Below are 15,911 nucleotides of genomic sequence, written 5' to 3'. Positions count from 1 at the left end.
TAAGCTGATACCCTACGATTGAGTGGGCAACCCATTACTTGCGAATAGACCCACCGACGATCCTAGGTTAAACTCAAGCGAAGACCTATAGCTGGGGGGGAAAAGGAGGTCCCTGAAAGATCTAAGGACTGGGTATAAAAACCAGGTCATCTGCTAATAGAAGAGCACAGACAGCTGCAGAAACCAACTGAAAACAGAAACTAAGGATAGCAGAAGTGCACAATATCGAACACAGAAAACTATCAAAGCACCTAGCCAGAACTCTAGCGGATTAACACTGTTACCCAGCACCTGCCTCCCAGTCCTTGCTGGACAATAAGGGGTGATACAATCACCTGACCCAAGACAACCCAGCACCAGGGGAAAAAAATGACCAGCAGCCAGAAAACCACAACAAGATGGCGGATGGTCAAAAACAAAACAGATTCTAACAGCCACAAGTGTCTGGGAAGATGCACACAAGATCATGTAGGAAAGGCAGCGATCTATAGAGTCTGCCACATTGCTGTGAAAGTGCCAGAATACTGCAGAGTGATGGCGGTGCTGCTGAGGAGACTGCCAGCAGGCTGCTTTCTGCAGAGAAAAAAAAAAAAAAAAAGTCTTAAAAGAAGGGGGAACCTGTTACCAGCTGACTACCACATGCCCTTACCAAAAAGGGATTGTCCAGTCTAAAAACGACAAGTCTGTAGTTGCGCCATGTGAAGTCTCATGTTACATACTGAGCATTGCTTAGTGCCGGGGGGGGTGTTTATCATGCAATCGTGTGCCAATCAAACTGTCTTGCCCAATTCACTTGCATTGAGTGAGGCCGGACGTATGCAAATCACATACAACCACCTGCTCAATGAGCACCTGCAGTGTGACTGAACACTTGTACTTTTAGACTGGACCACAGCTTTCAGTTAACCTGTTGCCTCCTTCAAAAATTGTACCATCAAGCTCATTACCTACTTGTAAGTTCTTAATCTTCTCCTGACCACTGTACACCTGCATCCTTCTGCCATCTCTACCACCAAGAACCGTTCCAAACTAATAAAGGAGTTTATTCCAGAATCTCTTTCTAAAATGCCTCTCCACACCACATCCAGACACGACATAACTGTTACATCCTGTATATTACACCTCATGGATTTCCAAATTGAGGAGTGACCTTATTGAAGAATGTATACCATACAAGACAATGTTTGATGGAAGTTATTTTTTATTTCTGACTTTAGAACAAATCCCACCCCCAAAGCCCCCATCCAGCACACTACAGCTCTTGCATAGGAGACCACACATTAGTCATCCAAGGTCAGCTTGTCAAACAGATATTCTCCCATGCCAACTTCTGCTGCCTTCACACGCTTCAGGTTAGTAATGTGATCTCCCAGTTTCTTCATCAGCTCCACTTCCTTCTCCAGATATTCATCCTCCAGGAAGTCACGCATCTGTATGGGGAATGGGAAGGAGACAATTTAAATTGCATAGTGAAATCACAGGTAATGGTTGTTGTAAAGTTTGTCCCAAACAAAACATTTCAGACAAAGTCAGACACTTGGGTAGCTTCTCTGAACCACAACAGCTTCCAATCTGTTGAGCTTTAAGGCAGCGGAGGCTGGACTGAGAAAGGGTGTAGAGGGGAGAACCACTCCAGCAGTCAGGTCATGTGTGGCGCAGTAAAGAGGATAATATGGAGCATCTTACGGGGCCCATCATGAACTGTGTGGAGCATTATATGGGGCTCCTGATTCAATACGGATATTCAAAAACACTTACTGATGTCTCAATTAATTTTACTTTTGTTATCTATTTGTATTTTTGACATTTAGGGTATGTGCACACATTCAGGATTTCTTGCAGAAAATTCCTGAGAAAAACCTGAAATTTTCTGCATGCGTTTTTTTGCCGTGGTTTTGGTGCATTTTTTTTCCGGACATTTCCCAAAGCATTTTTTAGTGGGAAATCCGCTAAAAAAAACGCATCATATGCACAAAACATGCAGAATTCATTCTAAATGATGGGATGCATATTGTATGCTTTTTTTGCGGTTTTACGCGAAAAAACAGCACCGTGTGCACACAGCCTAACTGCTGCATTTTCCACCCTAGGCTTATGCTCGAGTCATTAAGTTTTCCCAGTTTTTTGTGGCAAAATTAAGGGTCTCTGCTTATACTCGAGTATATACGGTAAATTAGGGAGGGGAGCCAAAGTTATAGGAATAAAAGTACAACATGGCAAAAAAGCATAGATATTTGGGTCAGTTTTTTTTTTTCTCCTTTTACAACCCTACACTTTAGATCAGTGTTCCCCAACTCCGGACATAAAGAGCCACCAACAGGTGAGGTTTTCAGGATTTCCTTAGTATTGCACAGGTGATAATTGCATCACCTGGACAGGAATATTATTATTAGTGTTGAGCATTCCGATACCGCAAGTATCGGGTATCGGCCGATACTTGCGGGTATCGGAATTCCGATACCGAGATCCGATACTTTTGTGGTATCGGTATCGAAACAACATTAATGTAAAAATGTGTAAAAGAGAGAATTAAAATAGAAAATATTGCTATACTCACCTCTCCGACGCAGCCTGCACCTTACCGAGGGAAGCGGCAGCGTTCTTTGTTTAAAATTCGCGCTTTTCTTTCCTTTACGTGAAGTCCCGGCTTGTGATTGGTTGCGTCGCAGTCACATGGGCGACGCAACCAATCACAAGCCAGGACGTCACAGGAGGCTGGACAAGCGCGCATTTTAAAATGCACGCGTGTCCAGCCTCCCGTGACGTCACGGCTTGTGATTGGTTGCGTCGCCCATGTGACTGCGACGCAACCAATCACAAAGCCGGGACTTCACGTAAGGAAAGAAAAGCGCGAATTTTAAGCAAACAACGCTGCCGGTTCCCTCGGAGAGGTGAGTATAGCAATATTTTTTATTTTAATTCTTTTTACACATTAATATGGTTCCCAGGGCCTGAAGGAGAGTTTCCTCTCCTTCAGACCCTGGGAACCATCAGGAATACCGTCCGATACTTGAGTCCCATTGACTTGTATTGGTATCGGGTATCGGTATCGGATTGGATCCGATACTTTGCCGGTATCGGCCGATACTTTCAAGTATCGGACGGTATCGCTCAACACTAATTATTATGCCAACATATTCCGCAGCACTTTACAATTAAGCGGGGACATGTACAGACAATAAATTCAGTACAAGTTAAGACAAATTAACCAGTGACATTAGGGGTGAGGTCCCTGCTCGCAAGCTTACAATCTACAAGTAAATGGGGGGACACAATAGGTAAAAAGTGCTTGTTATTTCAGGTCTGGCAATTATAATAAATAGGGTTTTTCATATAAAGCTGCATGATCCGGTCATCAGCCCGTGTGTTTAAGTGCAATGGTCAAGTATCAAGTGCAGTTATCGTGTGCATGGAGGGTGTGCAGACAGATGAATAGTAGGGGGCAGATTCAGAGTAATATTTGGAAGGAGGGAACAGGGCAAAGTTAGTTTACTGAGTAGTTGATGCAATACTAAGGAAATCCTGAAAACATGACCTGTTGGTGGCTCTTGAGGAGCGGAGTTGGGGAACACTGCTCTAGATAATGATAGCCAATGAGAGACCTCAATCTTGCTACAGGGATGGGACAATGTTGGCTCACGGAATATTCCTGGATGTTTGGGCCCAAGTAGTCACAGATCAGGCAAACAGATCTGATGCCAATGGCAGCGAGCAAAGTTGGTCTCGATACAAGTGGGAGTTAAGTACAGGACAGCCCCAGCGTGGTTCAGGCTCCCCCTGTTATGCAAGGTGTTTTTTTTTTTTTTTTAAAGGGAACCTGTCACCACGTTTTTGGAAGATGGGATAAAAATAGCGTTAAATAGGGGCAGAGGTGGGCGTTACATTAGTGTGTGTGTTATGCGTTTATTACCCACCTAAGTTGCCGAAATAACTTTGCAAAGTCTCCGTTTTCGCCTGTCAATCAGGCTGGTCAGGTCACATGGGCGTGGTGTCTTCACCCAGATTTGGCGTAGTTTTCCGTTGGTGGCGTAGTGGTGTGCGCATGCCCAAAGTCCGGAATCCTCATCCAGGGGATTTAAAATAGCGCGGTGTTCGTTATTGCATTGGTTTTCGGTGGGCGCGGCCATCTTCCTTTGGCCGCGCGTGCGCAGAAGCGGCGCTCTGCTGGCCGCGGCTTCAGGAAAATGGCCGCGGGATGCCGCGCGTGCGCAGATGGATATCGCGGCGGCCATTTTCCTGAAGCCGCGGCCAGCAGAGCGCCGCTTCTGCGCACGCGCGGCCAAAGGAAGATGGCCGCGCCCACCGATCACCAATGCAATAACGAACACCGCGCTATTTTAAATCCCCTGGAAGAGGATTCCGGACTTTGGGCATGCGCACACCACTACGCCACCAACGGAAAACTACGCCAAATCTGGGGGAAGACAACGCCCATGCGACCTGACCAGCCTGATTGACAGGCGAAAACGGAGACTTTGCAAAGTTATTTCGGCAACTTAGGTGGGTAATAAACGCATAACACACACACTAATGTAACGCCCACCTCTGCCACTATTTAACGCTATTTTTATCCCATCTTCCAAAAACGTGGTGACAGGTTCCCTTTAAATTAAAAAAAAAAGTGGCCACATTTTTTTTGCCATAGATAGAGTGACTAAATTAGGTTAACAGGTTTGTGGAGATCATATTGACATGTGAACATCCTTCTGATCGAGCACCACCATAATGTGAAGCTGCTGTAGATTGTCACGTCTGCCTCTTTCTTGTAGTCAGGTTACTCATACTTCCAGGAACGGCACAATATGGAGATCAGAGCATCCATAAACCTATTTCATGAAGAATACGTACTGAAATTAGCTTGTGGTATTATGTATGTTATAGAAGAGTTACTTACATGAGGGTCCACGTGGTCAGTAGCGATTTTGTGAAGGTCCAGCAGAGCCAGATTTACCCCCTTTTCAAGTTTCAGGGCATATTCCATAGCATTGGTGCCATTGCCCCATTCATCAGTGTCTGGTTTCTAAAGCAAATATAAACAACAAGATAATCTATCAATGGCAGAACAATCCAGAGTGTCATATTCCCTCCACGTTAAGTAATTCTGCCATGTTTGGGCTATACAGAATAAGTGTTGCCATCATCTAGATCAATGTTCTCCCAACTCCAGTCCTCAAGAGGAACCAACAGACCATGGATCAAGATTTCCTTCTTATTGCCCAGGTGTCTGTGCAGATTATTTAATCATCACCATGGTCATACCAAGGAATTTCTGAAGACATGAGCTGTTGGTGGCTTTTGAGTACTAAACCTCTGCTGGGAATAATATACATATATGTCATTTCACAAGGTCTACAAGTCTCAGACATTCTTACCTTGATATCCTGAAGAACAATCCGTCCTCCACGTTTGTTCTGGAACTTCAGAAACTTCTCGGCCTGTTCTCGCTTTTCGTCAGACTGCTCACGGAAGAATTTGGAGAACTTGGCCAATGCCACATCATCCCTGTCAAAAAAGAATCCCTACAAAAAAAAAAAAAAGGGGGGAAACATTTCTATCGAGAGCAGTGTTGGGAAACGTGTCATTGTGAGGAACCAAGATGTGGAGAGCATTCATTGTAGACACTTTCTTGCAAGTGAAGGAACTTCCAGCCACACTAATAAGGTGCACAAATTAATTTAGTGACCTTGATGGATCCATATGGACACTATTGCCAGAAGGACTTTAACTAGTTCTCTTGGAAGGTTTGGGAAGAGTTGTCAGAACAGTGGGGCAAGATGATATTTCCATCTATAGTGTGTCACAAAAAGGAAAACTAGTCAAAACTTTTTAAACTTAGTTATGCGCCTAGTCAGAGGGTCACTAAACACTGGGAAATTACATTATTCATGCATGGAATTTGCAGACACTATATATTAGTAGTTACAAGCCCTAGTAATGTGGCTTGGTTTGACTTGTGGTTCCACCACAGCTCAGGAGAGACAGGCTTCTGAAGAGCACGCTCATACTCACTATGGACTGGTAGGTGTAGGAAGCCTGAAGCACCAGGTTGACCGTGCGGTTGACTCCAGCCTCGCTGTCCTGATGGTAGTTCTGGCGGATCTGGGAGCTCATGATGATGGTGGTAGTAATTGCTTCTTTCCCAGGGAATAAGATGAAGTTCTGGAGAGGAGGAGGAGGAGTACGGTGGGTCTATCACAGAGAATTCCTATTCCGTTCAAGCACTGTTGAAGCAAAAACTAGGAACTCCTATGGCTCTCTGCTCTGAAGCACAAACTGCTGCTCCCTGACTTTTTATACACTCACTGGGTGGAGTCCTCCAAAAACACAATCCGGCCATTTCATTAGCTCACATACTTCAGATTGGCTTGTAGTTTAGTAAACGGGCGTTACAGAGAACATTCACCGGACATTGTGCCTCCTGGAAAGGACAATAAATGGCGATTGATCACTGCCCTCATGTGATCACAATATTGGACTCTTTTCTGTATAAAGTCGTTTTTTCGGTCACTTTTAGAATATCTTTCATGCAAAAACCTTGGGGTCAGATTTCTAAACAGTGTAATCATATTGCGGATTATATTTTTTTTAACCCCTTCATGATGCAGCAAATTTTCATTTTCGTTTTTTTTCCTCCCCTTCTTCCCAGAGCCATAACTTTTTTATATTTCCGTCCACATAGACATATGAGGGATTGTTTTTTGTACTTTAGAGTGAGCACATTCACTCTACCAAATAGTGTACTAGAAAACAGGAAAAAAATTACAAGTGCAATGAAATTGTGACAAAAACGCAATTCGGACATAGTTTTTTGGGAATTGCTTTTACAGTGTACATTGTGTGGTAAGAATGACCTTGCAGTAGGATTCTGCTCAGCAGTACGATCACGGCGATACCAAACATGTCCAGTGTTTCTATTATTTTAGTAATGAAAAAAAATCTGAAGTTTTTCTTTAAATCTTTAAATGTTCTTCTGGTTGTGTCGCCATTTTCCGAGACCCGTAACATTATCAGTTGATGGGGCTGTGTGATGTCTTATTTTTTTTGCGGGGTGAGGTGGCATTTTTATTTATACCGTTTTGGGATTGCAGTGAAGTTTTGATCGCTTGTTACAGCATTTTTTGTTGTGTAGCAGTGACCAAGAAAAATATAATTTTGTCGTTCTTTAATTTTTTTGTTTTATGGAGTTTACCGATCGGAATAATTATTTTGATATTTTGAGAGATCGGACATTTCTTAAAGCGGCAATACCACACATGTGTAATTTTGTAATCTTTATTTTTAATGGAGGAAAAGGGGGATGATTTAAACTTATTTTTTTTCACATTTTTTAAAACTTTTTTTTTTTACTTTTCACTGTTTTTGTTAGTCCGCTTAGGGGACTTGAGGCTGCGATCATCTGATCGTTTCTTTTGAAGTTCGACTTCAGGCTAGGTTTCAAGGGAGCTCTCTAATGACAAGCACAAGGGTCTTCAGCAAACCCCAGGCTCTCATAGCAGCCCATTGGTGACCCCCATCACGTCACTCTCAGAGAAACCCTTGGCCTTCAGAATCGAAAACTCAGAAGCCAGGCTGCTAGATGCAAGTTCTCTATGTCTGGATGATAGACTGGCCCTTCGTGTAAGATCTTTGACTGGTGGAAGGATTAGAGGATCGTCCACTAAGAGGCTGGTTATGGTGCCGTACCAGCTTCTCTTCGCCAGAGGGGTGCCACTCTAATTGACTCTGGTTTGCTCGCATCTCATTTTCTGTAGAGTCCTTGGTAAGACCGGGCTTGGAGAAAAGGTGTAAGCCAGATTGAACCGCCACTGGTGAGCAAAGGCCTCTATGCCCAAACACGTCTGATTGTCTCCTTTGAAGTCCGGCCTCAGGTTTGGTTTCAAGGGTGCTCTGTAATGACAAGTACAAGGGTCTTCAGCAGACCCCCGGCTGTCATAGTAGCCCATCGGTGACCCGCAACCACGTCATGGTCGCGTTGATAAAGGTAAATCGTTTTTAAAAAATCATTTAATTCCACAGATTCGGTCTGAGCCCTTGATTCTGACCGACATGGTTTATTTGGGGTCAGGAAGAAATTTCCCCCTGATATGAGAATTGTCCTATTCCTCACCGGTGGGTTTTTACTTCCTCTGGATCAATACGGCCCATAAATAATAATAATATAATAAATAGGATTGTTCTTATCTTTCATCGGACGTCCATACAGTGAATGTGGGTTTAGCCCCTGGGTGTTATTCTCCAGGACTATGGACCTTGATGGGTTCGTTCAGTCTCATGTAAGGTTTCCCCCATACAAGCCATACAGGTCAGAGGTAAAGCCCCAATGTGCTGTGAATAAAGCCCATAAAGGTCTACCATTATCCCCCTTTGTTAGATGAGTTCCAGCTGATAAGATGATCACAATCATCCTTTCTGCACAAACCTCTTGCGGTGAGTACCTAGAAACAAGCGCTGGATTTCTCTACAGCGCCTCCAAAGGAGAAAAGAAGTATTACACATAGTCCACTAATCACTGGACTGTGGTGGTAAATCATGGACGTGTGGGATCCTCCAGAGCAGGGGGCGCTGGTTGTAGGTCTTCTCATTCTTGATTAATTGATGAGATTGTAGATACAGGTCTGTCTTTTCCTACAGTTTCCATAAAATGGTATTTGGGTTTTCTATAATGTTGAAAAACATTTATGTAATACGAAGTGAGGGTCTGCTACAATGTATCTGCAGCGCCCCAGAGTTCTGGTCGTTGCAGTACTGTGGCTTCGCCGCTAAGGGGAGCCATGGTACGTTCGATGGCACCGAAGGAGTTCCTCCGATCAGGTATCACAGACACCAATATGTTTCACAGCTGGGCCTCCGGGGGGAGCTAAGGGTGCTATTCATTAGGCCACTCCCCACCATAGTGGGTAAACTGGGGGTCAGGCAGAAAGTTAGAAAGAACGCTGACGGGATTGAACGGAGCAACACCCTGTGGCAGGGGGTGTTGTGAAGGGAGAGACTGTAGGGTCTCTGCCAGGGGTGGGATCCTGGCAGAGGCTTGGCATTGAAAGAACGTAACGGGTCCGCGCAGGCTCCTGGAAGCGGCGGGACTCAAGGAAAGGACTAGAAGCGAGACAGATTGTGCTGAGTGAGAAACGAGATCAAGCAGAAGGAGAATACCAGCAGGGGTTGTGCTGAAAGAGGCAGCACCTTGCTGAGGCGCAATACCGGTGGCCGGAACGCCGAGGGAGTGGATTAGAATACAGCTTCAAGCCATACTCCAAACAGCGGCAGGACAGTCGGTCTCAGGCGGGCTGTCTACCACATATCACCTATGAAGTCTTGGGGGGCAATTGCGGGAGAGGGGCGTCTCTAGGGTCCCGGAAGAACTCCAGGCCTACCTGACAAACGGGTGCCATTCCAACCTGAATACAGGGAAGGGGTGGATTACAGAGGAACATCAAATCGAGTTGTGAGGGAACTTAAGAAACAGACACAACCGTTGTGGGGTTACTTTCCGTAAGCACAGCAGGGAAGGACTACAACACATAGCGCTAGAAGGAAGGCACAGATTTCCACCTGAGAGGAGAACTCTGGAGGTGCCATTGGACCGGCCGGACTTGCGTAGCCTGGTGAACCGTGTTCTGGACTGAGGACTCAGAGATCTCCAGTAAAGAGGTAAAGAGACTGCAACCTGGTGTCCTCGTTATTTACCGCGACTTACACCCGACAACTGCACCGCTCCATCGCTACTATTACTACCACCTATTACACCGGACGTCCCCCACTGACGGACAGGGCCACGGACCGGGTCTAGCCACCGTGACAACCCCGAGACTGAGAACCAGAGGCCCGGCTCCGGGTACCCCTCGGCCCTGCGGCGGTGTGGGGGCGCGCCGCAGACTTGGCGTCACGAACAGGATCTACTTAAGCCTGAAGAATCAGGTCATGTGTGCCTAGAGACTGTGATTTACTGTACTTGAACCGTACTTTATTGAAAAGACTGTGCTGTGCCATTTGCCGCCAAAATCCGCCGCCATTACAGCGCTAAGGAAAGCGCAGGAGAAGAAGAAGGGCGTGGAAGTGGGCGTGAACAAGCTGAAGAGCGCGAAAGACAATGGCCGCCCAGTCTAAATATCTCGGCCCCTTGAGGACGTGTCCGTCAGCAGCCGAGATCCGCCTCCTGATCCTTAATGGTGGGCAGAGACAACGAAAACGAAACCGCCCACGAAGAAGAGAGCGGGAAAAGGACCAGGAAGAAGGAGCGAGTGACATGGAGGACGCCATGGCGAGCCACCCGGAGGGGCACCGCAACCAGGCCTCCACCGCTGATGCTGAATTCCTGCAGGCCGGAGTGGACGAGCTCAGCGACCGACCCCGGCGGACGCAGCTGAGCACCGAGGCCGGGTGGAAGAAGGCCATCATCAGGAGCCTCACCGGACATCTGTCGGCAGCCTCATCTGGTCCGGAGCAGGGAAGAAGTCCCAGCGCTCCGAAGCTGGAAAGCAAGGCCCTGCCGGAAAGCGAGGTGCTGCAAGCAGAGATGACAGTGTCGCAGAACAAGGCCCTGCAGCCAGCGTTCCAGACCCCAGCGGAGACGGAGCAGACCGGCACCGGAGGAACCGCATCTGAAGCAGGTAGGAAGAGCCACCCTGCCCTGACGACCGACACCACTCCAGCGACTGCTAGTGCCACAGCTGCTGACTCCGTTCCAGTGACTGATCTTGCAGCAGCCGCTACCTCTGCTGCAGCAGATGCCCATACTCAAGCTGCGCAGACCTCCATCGCTGCGCATGATTTAATCGTACATGAAAGACGGATTAACGGCGTTTGTCCAGCACTGGGTGTAACCCTGGACCTCACTTTGCCCAGGCCAAGAAGGGTTAAGTGCCAGGTGCAGCCCTGGAAGCCGTCCAACTAAGCCTCGGAAACCTGAAACTGTAAATAGTTAACTGTTTATTTCCTTGCTGTTTTGCTGCTAAAACCCGTCCTGGGTTAACTCTTAAAGGGATCCCTTTGTTTACCCGGGATCCCTATTGCTTTTTATTTTTGCTTTCACTTTCATTTTTGCTTTTTGTTCCACAATGTTATACAAACTGCAGAAATCATGGACTGTGCATGATTCGAACTTCCCTTGTAAATAGTTTGCACCTTCTTAAAGGTGCACCCTACTGGTTTTAGCCAAAGACACTTTGCGAAGATATTTGCCCTATTTGTTTGAGCCAAAGACACTTTGTGAAGATACCTTTCCTACCGGTTCTAGTTAAAGACACTTTGCGAAGATACCATGCCGGAACCTTTGCATGGGCCGGTAGGCTGAGAAGACGAGCTACCTTAGAAAGACTTGGTCTCCTCTTAAAGGGGATGTGAGAAACTGAACTTGAGAGAGATACTGTTGCAGAACAGTAATGCCATAATGATGCCTTGAAAAGAAATGTAACTGTTTTACATGCTAAGTTATATGTGTTGAATTTGTTGAAATGTCTAAATAATGTTTTGCAGAAAGAAAAGATGCAGAGAGCCCGTAGGGGTAGAGATAGAGGTCTGCATAGTTGAAAGTAAGCGAAGTAATAATGAAGGTGAGGATAGAAGGTAAACCCCGCGTCCCCATTGAAAGTTACTTTGTTACTAAGGACAGAGAGTGAACCCGTAGGGGTTAGAGAGTGAGTCCTTAAAGGAGCCGAGTAGAGCTGGCTCAGAGTTCTTTAAACGAAAGGAATGTTATGTCTATACCATGTATAGTAGAGAAAGGCAGTAGGCCCTGGATGAACAGGGCGGTCCTGTAAAAGAAAGGAGAGGCAGTAGGTCTGGTGCCATAGGGACAGGCGGTCCTGCAGGTTCAAAGTAGGAGAATGTGAAGTTACCTTACCCTGTAATGTGATTATAGGAAGGCCTTTGGTAAACTAAGAGTGTATGTTTCTTAAAGGCAATGTTAATTTATTGTTCCAGAATTTGCACTAAGTAGAATACCCGGTTGGGTAACAGGAGTTATGCATAGCCTGTAATTTATAATGTTGACTATGTTTGTAACGTTAAAAGTGTCCTCACCTCCCATAAAGGGAAGCCTGTTCAAGTATACTTATTGTTTTGCACTCAACAAAATTGTATGTCTGTTTACTAATCTGTATTGTTGTTTTTCTTCCCAGTCCCGGAGTACTGTGTTTAACCAGGGGGGAGTGCAGCGCCCCAGAGTTCTGGTCGTTGCAGTACTGTGGCTTCGCCGCTAAGGGGAGCCATGGTACGTTCGATGGCACCGAAGGAGTTCCTCCGATCAGGTATCACAGACACCAATATGTTTCACAGCTGGGCCTCCGGGGGGAGCTAAGGGTGCTATTCATTAGGCCACTCCCCACCATAGTGGGTAAACTGGGGGTCAGGCAGAAAGTTAGAAAGAACGCTGACGGGATTGAACGGAGCAACACCCTGTGGCAGGGGGTGTTGTGAAGGGAGAGACTGTAGGGTCTCTGCCAGGGGTGGGATCCTGGCAGAGGCTTGGCATTGAAAGAACGTAACGGGTCCGCGCAGGCTCCTGGAAGCGGCGGGACTCAAGGAAAGGACTAGAAGCGAGACAGATTGTGCTGAGTGAGAAACGAGATCAAGCAGAAGGAGAATACCAGCAGGGGTTGTGCTGAAAGAGGCAGCACCTTGCTGAGGCGCAATACCGGTGGCCGGAACGCCGAGGGAGTGGATTAGAATACAGCTTCAAGCCATACTCCAAACAGCGGCAGGACAGTCGGTCTCAGGCGGGCTGTCTACCACATATCACCTATGAAGTCTTGGGGGGCAATTGCGGGAGAGGGGCGTCTCTAGGGTCCCGGAAGAACTCCAGGCCTACCTGACAAACGGGTGCCATTCCAACCTGAATACAGGGAAGGGGTGGATTACAGAGGAACATCAAATCGAGTTGTGAGGGAACTTAAGAAACAGACACAACCGTTGTGGGGTTACTTTCCGTAAGCACAGCAGGGAAGGACTACAACACATAGCGCTAGAAGGAAGGCACAGATTTCCACCTGAGAGGAGAACTCTGGAGGTGCCATTGGACCGGCCGGACTTGCGTAGCCTGGTGAACCGTGTTCTGGACTGAGGACTCAGAGATCTCCAGTAAAGAGGTAAAGAGACTGCAAACTGGTGTCCTCGTTATTTACCGCGACTTACACCCCACAACCGCACCGCTACATCGCTACCATTACTACCACCTATTACACCGGACGTCCCCCACTGACGGACAGGGCCACGGACCGGGTCTAGCCACCGTGACAACCCCGAGACTGAGAACCAGAGGCCCGGCTCCGGGTACCCCTCGGCCCTGCGGCGGTGTGGGGGCGCGCCGCATATCAGTGTTGGTATATTTAGGGCTTGTTCACACAATCCTTTTTTTGCTGCGCATCCTCAGACGTTTTCCATGCAGGGTACAGTACAATGTAACCCTATGGAAAACAAAATCCGCTGTTCCGACGTTCCTTTTTTCCGCTGGAAAATCCGCGCTGATTTTCTGCGGAAAAAAAGAAGTACCATGTCTATTCTTTCTGCGGATTCCGCTCCTGTTTTCCAACAGCACCAATAGGAAACTGCAGTTGGAAAACAGCAGTGGAATCTGCAGTAGAAACAGGACAAAAAACCGCAGTGGAAAACCACCGCGGATTTGCACTGCGGGTTTTCCAAAACAGGACCTGAAAAATCCGCAAGAAAAAAAGAATCGTGTGAACATAGCCTTATGTGGCGCCCCAGAGTCCTGGTCGTTGCAGTACTGTAGCTCCGCCACTAAGGGGGGCTATGGTACGTCTGATGGCACTGAAGGAATTCATCTGACCAGGTATCACATACACCAATACATTTCACAGTCTGGCCTCCAGGGGGAGCTAAGGGCACTATTCACTAGGCCACTCACACTTTGGTAAAACTGGGGGTCAGGCAGGAAGTTAGAGAGAACGCTGACTGGGTTGGAACCAGGCAACACCTTGTGGCAGAGGGTGTTGTGGGGGAAGATTCGGTAGGATCCCTGTCAGGGGTGGGATACTGACAGAGGCCTGGCAACGAGAGAGAACGTTACGGGACCGTGCCTGCACTTCATAGCGGCGGTGCCCTAAGAGCGGATTAGAAGCGAGATTTATTGTGCTGAGTGAGAAACGAGATCAAAGCAACAAGGAGAAATACCAGTAGGAGTCGTGCTGTTAGACCGAGGCAACATCCTACTGAGGCGCAAATCACCGGGGGCTGGAACGCCGAGGAAGTATAGAGCTCCAGGCAATACTTCAAACCTACGGCTGGACAGTCAGCTATAGGCGGGCTGTCTCACCTAAATCACCTACGAAGACATAGGGGGCACACTAGGAGAGGGGCGACTCTAGGGTCCCGGAAGAGCTCCGAGCCTACCCGTCATACGGGTGCGTCCTGACCGTAACATCAGGGAGGGACGGAGAAGAACATCATCAGAATCGAGTTGTGAGGGAACACGAGAAACAGACAACAGTTGTGGGGACTATCCCGTAAGCACAGCAAGGGAGGACCACAACACACAAGCGCTAGCAGGTAGGCACAGATTTCCACCTGCAAAGGGAGCTCTGGAGGTGCCATCGGACCGGCCGGACTTGCGCAGCCTGGTTAACCGTATTCCGGATTGAGGACCCTGAAACCTTCAGTAAAGAGGTAAAGAGACTGCAACCTGGTGTCCTCGTTATTTACTGCGACCGGCACTTCACCGCACCATAACATCATCCCATACCTCCACCTTTATTGTACGCCCCTCAGCAGGGTCACGGACCGGGTCTAGCCACCGTGACAACCCCAGAACAGAGACTCAGAGGCCCGGTACCGGGTACCCCTCGGCCCTGCGGCAGTGGGGGCACTACATTTACCCTATAGGGCGAGACCTAAATATATAAGATGCCCCCTATTTATGTTCTTGGACTTATGAGAATGGCGGGTACACAGACACACATTATTATAGGCGGGGGATTGTCTAGGACTAAATAATTAGCACTCGGTACTCCATGTCCTATTTAAGGACTGACATGAGGATTGTGGATGCGTCTGAATCTCTAAGAAGCAGATGCACTGTATGATGTTACCCAAGGATTTTTATTTTATTTTTTTTTATACTTGAATAGCACCCAGCGGTCTCTGGTTTCCTCCCTTGTGTTAGTTAGGGGGATTTACAGGATTACTGAGGGGGGAAAATGGGGGCGCCATGTCTACTTTCTAGGGAGCCAACGTCTGCCGTCAGACCTAAAGGGGCTTATTCGGGTCAGTTAGTCTGGTATTTTTACTCTACCTCATTACCTGTAACAGACCCTAACTTTTTTTTTTTTTTTTTTTTTTAAAGGGTATATTTAAAATACTTTATATGCATTATAGGTTAATGTAAGGATTTCTTACCCTGCTTAGTTGGGTCCTCTGGTATTGAACCCCACTCAATGTATTTAAAAAGTGAGCGATATAATACTTAGATTGTGGTGGATTGCCTGTATGAATTTTTATTTATTTTTAATTTTTTTTTGGTGGGGCAAATCTGAGTAACTCATGTATAAACCTTGAACCACCCCTTTAAAGACAACAGGAACAAGGTGACTTATGGATCCTGAACTGCATATACACCCACTGTGAAATGAAATTCTGAAAGGGGCTGCAAAGAGTGAAAGCCTCATGTTCTAAACACAGAATCTCATGTAATCTGAATATTTAGGAGGGTAGGAAGGAGTAAGCGGACCAAAAACAAACACCATTTCAGTTTGTGAACAGACTAAATGACTTGTCCCTGGTGAAAAGTATTAATACTCCACTGTGAGGGGGCAAAGGTGTAAAATAGCCATTAGGAGGAACAAGGTACAGAAAAGCAGAGATTGTTCTGGTATGTGGAGAGTCTATAACACAAGGAGAAAATCCACACTAGAGTGTGGGAGTGGATGGAAATTTTCAAAAGTTCCAGAAACTGAGCATAG

General features: G+C 46.9%; 1 protein-coding gene and 1 long non-coding RNA gene across 2 annotated transcripts in view; one reads left to right on the top strand and one right to left on the bottom strand.

Moving 5' to 3' along the window:
- Positions 1 to 1,189: 1,189 nt before the first annotated feature.
- On the bottom strand, positions 1,190 to 6,283 carry LOC143781604 (ferritin light chain, oocyte isoform-like). Its single transcript, XM_077268276.1, has 4 exons — positions 6,010 to 6,283; positions 5,373 to 5,519; positions 4,895 to 5,020; positions 1,190 to 1,430 (listed from the first exon to the last, which is right to left on the bottom strand). Exons 1-4 carry the CDS (start codon positions 6,109 to 6,111, stop codon positions 1,281 to 1,283), a joined length of 525 nt encoding a protein of 174 aa, XP_077124391.1. The 5' UTR covers positions 6,112 to 6,283; the 3' UTR covers positions 1,190 to 1,280.
- Positions 4,314 to 15,911, top strand: part of LOC143781605 (uncharacterized) — a 112,231-nt gene continuing 100,633 nt past the window's right edge. The window contains exon 1 of the long non-coding RNA XR_013216774.1: positions 4,314 to 4,500. This is a non-coding gene — a long non-coding RNA (uncharacterized LOC143781605). The remainder of the gene's footprint in view (positions 4,501 to 15,911) is intronic.

The sequence above is a fragment of the Ranitomeya variabilis genome, chromosome 6 (assembly GCF_051348905.1).
Source record: "Ranitomeya variabilis isolate aRanVar5 chromosome 6, aRanVar5.hap1, whole genome shotgun sequence".
Lineage (NCBI taxonomy): Eukaryota > Metazoa > Chordata > Amphibia > Anura > Dendrobatidae > Ranitomeya > Ranitomeya variabilis.
This window is presented reverse-complemented; position numbering and strand designations above follow the sequence as displayed.